This window comes from Lactuca saligna, chromosome 5 (assembly GCF_052625555.1).
Source record: "Lactuca saligna cultivar CGN05327 chromosome 5, ASM5262555v1, whole genome shotgun sequence".
Classification (NCBI taxonomy): Eukaryota; Viridiplantae; Streptophyta; class Magnoliopsida; order Asterales; family Asteraceae; genus Lactuca; species Lactuca saligna.
The window spans coordinates 274083140-274091818 of NC_136421.1; the positions used below are offsets into that span (position 1 = coordinate 274083140).

The 8679-nt window shown below is 29.6% G+C and overlaps 1 protein-coding gene across 1 annotated transcript; it reads left to right on the forward strand.

Annotated features, from left to right (window-relative positions):
• The first annotated feature begins 474 nt into the window (after positions 1-474).
• LOC145047894 (Transcription elongation factor (TFIIS) family protein) lies at positions 475-4252 on the forward strand. The gene is made up of 9 exons (XM_078996251.1): positions 475-1682; positions 1827-1895; positions 1979-2061; positions 2501-2553; positions 2635-2759; positions 2986-3016; positions 3105-3388; positions 3567-3657; positions 3743-4252. Exons 1-9 carry the CDS (start codon positions 1083-1085, stop codon positions 3874-3876), a joined length of 1470 nt encoding a protein of 489 aa, XP_078852377.1. The 5' UTR covers positions 475-1082; the 3' UTR covers positions 3877-4252.
• The last annotated feature ends 4427 nt before the right edge of the window (positions 4253-8679 follow it).

An 8679-nucleotide genomic window follows, 5' to 3' on the forward strand; every position in this document is an offset into this window, starting at 1 on the left:
CAACTTTTAACTTGAATTACTTCAAAGATTTTTATAAATTTCATATTTATCTTCCTCTTACATAATTGTTATTTTCAACAATAATATATAACCTAGTAAGTGTTCGACAAAAAGATGTGATGTAAGAGGAAGATAATAGTGAAAATTTAAAAATATTGAATATAAATCAAGTTAAGGATTAAAGTTTAACAATATTATAATGAATATATCAAACAAAACGATGTATTATTATGAGTTTGAGTACCTAAGTTTATATACCCTTAAGGGTATATTCATTTTTCCATATATATATATATATATATATATATATATATATATATATATATATATATATATATATATATATATATATATATATATATATATATACCATCCGATAAAGTAACTACATAATAATACTAAATATAATATTATTTATTGACGGTCAAATAGAAATAAAAGAAATATAAAAACCGTGGGTTTTGTAGTTTGTCGACTCTGCCGAATAGTCTGAGATAGACACGAAGCAAAAAAGGTGAAGTCTTTAAGTGGTGAAAAGTGAAATCTGAGAGGGGATTCTCCTTTTCACACACTGCGTTGCGTACACCTGCTTCATATTCCCTCCACTTGAGCTCGGTGAATCAAAGAATTCCCTCCTCTAGAACCAGAATATCTATGTTAATATTCTTAATCGAAACTATTTCGATTTTGATCGTCGATTTCGGATTCTATAACCCATCTTTCATTGATTATTTTTTAAACCCTATTTGGGTTCCTCATAAAGTTCTATTTTCCCAACAAGAACGACAGATATTAGCACCCAATTTGACATATTAAGAGTTATTCTATTCAGTTTTTGTTTTCTTTTGTTAATCTAACTGTAGAGATCTTTCCATCGTGCACATATCTTGCAAGGTTTTGTTGATTTCTTTCTTTATTTGCACAAATTCTCCCAAATTTGCTGATAAATTAAGGTTTTGTGTTTATGGGTGTCAACGAGATCGGTTAGTCGATTTTTGGTTTCTGGGTTTTAATCTATAAAATTGTATAGTTATCTGATCTGGGTGGGTTTCGTTCTGAGTTTGGTGGGGACGTTTGTTGCTATGTCGGTCCCAAAATCTGCTGCACGGATGGATTACTGGAGGGAGTATTTTGGTAGCGCTAATGCGAATATATTCGATATCATTGAAGGAGCGATCATGATGGCTGCTTCTGATTATCCAAAAGAGTTTAGGATTAGGAGAGATTCGATTGCTCAGACCTTGTTCTCCTGTAGATTAATCAAATGCTCTGGTTGTGATAAAGAGGAATTAGCCTTGCCTGTAGATGATAATGCTGATGATGATGATGATGACGATGACGATGACGATGACGATGATGCTGGTGATGATGATGGAGATGAAGGGGTTAAGTATAATAGTAAATTAACAGATGTTGATGGGAACTGGAGTAAAGAGAGCAGCAAGGTGATAAATAGTTCTAGAAACGATGATGATAATGATGAAGAAGAAGAAGGAGAAGATGATGACGATGATGATGATCATCATCATCATCGTGATGTAGAGGTTAATGAAATGAACCACCATGTTAGCAATTACAGCTATGGAGATGCAGAAGCTCTTACCGATGAAATTGAAGAAGAATCCCGGATGTTTGATGAGGTTATGAGGATTAAAGAGATTGTTGACAACAGCCCAGATGAGGTTTTTTTTTTTTCTTTATTACTTCACTAATTAAATGGAATTCAGTTCAATTACTTGTTAGTTTGAATAATTTAATGACTAACTGATTGTTTCTGATTTAATTCTGGTTGAAGAATGTTTGATCTTATTTCTTGTGCTTCTCAGTCTACATTCGACATATGCAATTCGTTAAGGAAGCTTCAATTGATGAATTTATCAGTAGAAACACTCAAGGTTTGAATATAAAATCTTTTACAGAATTATCCACCAATTCAACCCTTGAATTATCCTCCTCTTATGTTTCTTTTATATTTCAGGCAACTGAGATTGGAAAATCCGTTAATGTTCTTCGAAAGCATGCATCAAAGGATGTTCGCCAAATTGCAAGAGTGCTAATTGAGTAAGAAAATTTTTCCTATTGACTTGATATGCATTTAACAATGCATAAGTTAGTAGACTTAATAAAAAAGAAACTAACTCTTACACTTGGGTTTCAAAAATTTACGCATCTTTCATAATCAATTAGACATATCATGAACTCGTGCGAGCTACATGTTAGTTAGGTTGTGTTGTACTATAGAAAGAGATCGTATAATTGTTTTGATCACATTAATTTGGAATGAAATAACTCCGCAAGTTCAATTATGGCAAATTACGCGTATCTTGATTTTAATAAATGGAAATCTTTCTATGCTCGTGTGGTAGCTAACTTTTAGCTCCTAAAAACTTGCACACAACCATGGATATATTAATTTTACTTTTGTCGCTTTCGCTTTTGCAAAAAGGTTATTCTTCCAGTAACCCCTGAGCTGATATTGCTGATATTGTTGTGTATTCAGGGTGTGGAAGCACATGGTAGACGAATGGGTGAATGCTACGACTAAAGTGACTGGTAATTCGTCAATTTTTAGTGAAAAATATTATATTATTTGTCTTAAAATTTTTCCATTTTTTAAAGAAATTGAACTTGCAGTTTCTGAAGCTACCCCCGAGTCGATGAATCCATCTGTTCTTGATGAAGAGGAAGGCCTTCCGTCACCTCCTTTAGACGATTTAGCATTTTTGAACCCTCACGCAATGTCATTGGAGCTATCTGAGGTATGCAAATCTCATTTTTCCTTCATCAAAGAGGATGAGGGGCATTTACGTCTTTTGCACATCCCATATGTTCCATCTTTTTGCGTCGAACAAAATGTTGCAGTTTTTGTCCAATTGACATCCAAACGTGCTGTCCTGTCATGTCTTGTCATGTCATGCTGTAAAAAAGTGACTTTTATCTGACGGGTTGTGTTTCCTTTTGTATATTGCTAACCGTGGATCTCAGAAGTTCTTTGATGGCATGGATGATTACGGAAGTGAGTTGAATTTATATCATTTATTATTATTATCATATCTTTTTCTATTCGGGTTGTTATTAAATTCCAATTTTGGATATTGTTTCAGATCCTAGGATAAGCACGGAATCCAACAAGAACCGTGATCACAACAGAAAGCCACCAGTCGAGAAGCAAAACGCAACCAAGTTGAAAGAACAAAAACCATTAAACGGGCCCACCATGGCCCGAAAGGAGGATCGTGACTCTAATGTTATAAAGCAACCAACCGGTTTCAAACCAACTAGACCTCCCATTGCCAACTTGGCACCACGAATTAAACCAAATGACCGCAAGTTGCAAAACCCTGAAAAACCTACTCTTCAAAAGAGACCAATCGCACATCAACAACGCGTAAGTTACTCAATTATATTACTATCTTTATACGCCAAAATTTGCTTTACCTAGCACAACAGTCGCAGTGTGAGAGTTTCAGTTTCAATATGGATTGGGCTCCTTATGGGTACCACGTAGCAGACTGTTGTATACCTGATTTGCATCAACTGACATATTTTTGTGTATATTTGTGAAGAAACCGTGGCGTGCGGATGGGGAAAGCGTGCAAGACAAGCTTGAAGAGACAAAAAGGAAACTACAAGAACGTTATCAACAAGCGGAAAACGGTTTGTATTAATGACTTGTGATGTTTAAAGTCGGTTTCGAATACGCAATTATGATATTGAAAATATTACTTTTTTTTTTAAATAGCGAAGAGACAACGAACGATACAAGTGATGGAACTGCATGATCTACCAAAGCAGGAGGTTCAGGTTGACCGGAAAAACCAACAGATGAGGCCTGGTAACAACCATAACAGACATTGGGCGCATGGGCGTTGCTGAGCTTTTTTGGGAATATATATAAATATATGAATATGAATATAATATATATTAGTATAGTACAAGTGGGAAAAAGGGTTGGTGTTGTTTATCTTAAGTGTTCATTATTGACTTTTGTTGTATAGAGAGACCACAACCACCCCTTCTGGCCACTTCTAAATTGGTTGGCTGGGGTTTGGGACCCACCTTACCCTATCCCCCACCCCACCCCCATCCCCTACCTACCCCATACTCACATAACATAAAAAGCATATTCTCATGACATGCTTTGAGAGCACATACATATTAGGTGCATTTAGTGGTCAATACACTTGCTAAGTGCATTGTAATATGTGAAGTTAGACGTTTATATTTATGGAAAAGATAATAATTTTTGTTATTGGGGTGTGGTTTGATCTCACTAGGGTTATTTTTAAGAAGAAAAAACTGGACATAATTTTCGTTTTAATATTTCAAACTGAAAGTTTGATTTAACCTTTTTTTTTTTGATCTGGTTTCTATCCTATAAAAAAGGTTTTAATTTAAAAGGTGATCAGAATGTTGTTTTAAACATTAAAATATTATATTTGTTATTTTTATTTATTAATATCACATTTACCTTTTATAAATATTTACTTTATGAATATTTACAATATCGTATTTGCTTAATTTTCTTTTACAATGTTTTTAATAGTTTATAATATTTTTGATATCTTAGAATTGTTATAATAATTAATTTTTTTTTACTATTATCGTTACGTCTATAATAATTGAAAGTTTGATTTAACCTTTTTCATAGAATATATGCATTGATTTTTTAATTTTTGTTGTTTAATATTATTATATTATATTATAGATAGATGATGTTTTTGATATTACGGCTTAAGAAGTTGATGTTTTGATTTTTAAAAATGAAATATATGATATTTTGATATTCAAAAAGGATATATAAGATATTTTAAAGTTTTATGAAGGATAAATATGATATTTCAAAATTAAGTTTAATAAATATGATATTTTGATGTTTAGTAAGAATATATATATACAATTCTCTATTTTTAAGCAAATAACTGTGTATGTTTACTTGAATAAAAGACATTATTTTGATAATTTTTTCAGATGAAAAACATAATATTGTATTTCTATAAAATTTAAACAAGGTAAAAAACAAAAACAAAAATTTAGGTTATTAGTTTATATTGTAAAACAAAAAATTAGGTGTCCTCCAAAAAAAAAAAAAAAGTTATAATGTCAAAGGTGCCTTAGAATGTGCAAAAATTTTAAATAAAGCTTAGACAATATGTTTGGATCATTGAACTTTTTTAGTAAACAAGAAGTTTACAATTTTATTTAATTTGAATCGTTTCCAAAAAAAATTAATTTGAATATATTTATCGGTTTTTTCATATTTATTTTTATTTGTATCTTGAATATGAACACTACATACATCCACATTGCCACACCATCCCAATCCTTACCCCATATAGTTTTATTTATTATTTTTTATTTTTACAACTGAAGTATTAGTATATATCTGAAATTGAATTTAAGGATTGGGATATTTTATGGTTAGATATCTAAATTGAACTTAGCCAAGTAGGCTAGCTTCCTTGTACCCCACATAAATGCCTTACCCCCATTGCCACCACATGTCATTTTCACACCCACACTCCTATCTAAACCTGTCATTGGAACATGTTTTAACAATGATTCGCTCTAAAACCGGAAGCATTTTATGAGTTTGGTTTTGATTTTCAATTCGTTTATCTGTTTATAATCCGTACCCATTTACCCTATTATTAAATGGTATGGGTTTGGATCATTGTCGATTCGATTCACTTCTAACCCTATATATATATATATATATATATATATATATATATATATATATATATATATATATATATATATATTCTATGGAAAACAAAAACCCTAAAAATCATAAAAATGTATAAAAAATATCTAGAGATTACAATACTTTTTTTTTTTGACTTTATAAATGAAAAAATTGCAACTTTTTTCTTCAAATTCGTTGAAATTTTTTTTGAAAAAAAACCAAAAAAAATTGATTTTTTTTTTCAGCAATTTTTAGAAAAAACTTGCGATTTTTTCATATATAAACTCAAAGTTGTTTATGAGAAACAATAATTATTGTTTTTTTAATTTACAAAATTTGAATTTAAAAAGAAAATCAAAATTTTCTGTTTTTTAGAATTTATTTTTTGGATAACAAGAGATTTTTCCACTCCCAAGTTTTTCTTAGAATGATCTACATAAGAATAAGTATATTTTTAGAAGCTTTTTGCTTAGATTTACCAACTATTACGACATAAATTTAGTTTTGCTAAAGGTTGTGTTCTTTGATTGAAGACCAATATTTGCACTCTTAACGCTAATTTCCTATTCAAGAAGATTTTTAGGACAGACTATGTTTCCTTAGACCGGAGCATTCAAGTTTCAACGATTAAATTCCGTATAGAAGAGGAATTTATATAGTTTTTCTTTTTATATCCTTTAGATACAAACACATGTAATGTAAAATGGTATTGTAGTAGTCTTTCAACATCTGACCTAATTTTTGGTAAGTAATGTAATCATCTAGTTTTGCCTAATGACTAATGAGGTGTTGACATTGGTTTTATAATATTATTCCGTGTTGACAAAATATTTTGTCAACTTGTGTCTAAGAATAGCGTGTGGGACAGCACATGCACCTTTTGCCGCTTGTAGTAGTTAGTATTTCCGTATTTTCAACGTAACTTATCGAGTCGTTTATTATTATAGAAATCAAAAGTATTTTGAAGTTAAATTCAGATTTAATTTGACTGAATAACAGTAAATTACTTTAATTAAGAGTCAAATACAAGAAATTTTATAGAAAACAAAAGGAGAGCACATGATTTTATGAGAAATTCTCTCCTATGGTGCGTTTGTTTGTTTGTGAAAAAATGTTTTCATTTTTAAGAAAATATTTTTTGAAAAATAGAGTTCTCATTTTCATTTTTGGTTTTCAATAAAAATTTTAAAAAATGTGTTTGGTTGAAACCGGTGAAGTTTTTATTTTTAATTTTAAAAACTTAGAAACTTTTAAAATTGTAAAGATCATTTTTCCAATTTACATATAATTTGGAAAACAAAAAATTATCATTTTTTTGGAATTTTTTTTGAAATCTGAATCGTGTTTTTAAATTATTTATTTTCATTTGACCATTTTCATGGAAAGTGGAAATTTTTTTTGCAACCAATCCGTTTGAGGTAATCAACTTTTATACAGTACTGTATATTTGGTTTGCATTTTTTTGGGATAATAATTAATAGGGTACAAATTTTTATTTTTGTTTATATTTTTTAAACTTTTTTTTTTATGTTGTAAAAAGAACAAAATTTATTGGTACATAAAACTGTATTTTTTAACCTAAACGGTAATATCATCAATAATATTATTATAACTTTGTTTTTTCATGATTAACCCACATTAATAAGGTGTTTGGTGGTTGACAAATAACAACTCTTTTATATATATATATATATATATATATATATATATATATATATATATATATATATATATATATATATATATATATATATATATATATATATATATATATATATATATATATATATATATATATATAACAATCAGTTGTCAACCACCAAAGTGAATCATGAAAACCCAAAATCATAGTGATATTATTTATATATTGGGAGGTTTTTGCTACTTGTTTTTTATAGAATTTATTTGGTTGTCTAACACTCGGTAATTATTTGAGTGTACAACAATACTTTAGTGTTAATAAGTCATTCTATTGTTGTAACTGCTTTTACATAAATTCGTGAGAAGATAGCAAAGTATGTGAGAAGATAGCAAAGTATGTGGATCTTGGGTGTGGGCTGTTTTGGTATACAGTTTATATTCTACCATAATAAAGTATTTTAGTTGATAAAAGATCTTGATTGTTTGGAAAGTGGATGTAGGACAAGAGATACGTCAACTATGATATTTAATTTGCTTTGTAATACAAAATCTTTTGTTTATATATAACTGAAAAAAAATAAACTGCAAAAATAAAAAGATTCTCATAAGACTCTCGTAGAATCTTGATTTTTAACACGCTTATAGATGTTTTGTTTGATATATTTAAAAATGTCAGGGTTTCTATAAAGAAAGAGACATGTAAATTTCTTGATTGGTTTGACAGAAGGAAAGTCAACCGTTAGACTAATTGATGTTTTGATTTTTGGATGAGTTGGAGGAAAACACGTTTGTGTGGACCTTAAATGGGTGTCCCCTCTCGTGGGCTTGAGGACTGGGGGTTTCAAGACGAGACATACTTCTTTAAAAACTGTCACATGCAAAGTCACAAAACATGATAAATCATGCATAAAAAATCAACATGTGTTCATATTATTTGTGTTTGATACATTTGGTTTCCTCGCACTGGATGCGATGAAACTTCTTAATAAAATACAACAGATCATATATAATAATGTTATATCCCCTAGATTTATAAATATAGTATTTAAAAAATATTAATTTATCATACAAAAAAAATTTAACCGCCCAATATGTTTTCGGTTTGTCTTCTTGCAAATTATATTGTGATACCTAATTTACGTGGAAAGAAGGGGTTCCAATTAGACAATTACCATCCTAGGATTTCAACACCGACAAGACTAGTACTTTAGTTCGAGCCACATCTTTTATTATGAATTTGTATTGTAATGCCTTGAAAGCTTTAAAAGAGCATCCTTTTAAAAGGAACAACAACATCAGATTCTAGAATCATTTCTAAACAAGGTAGATATTGATAATCATATTTTTTT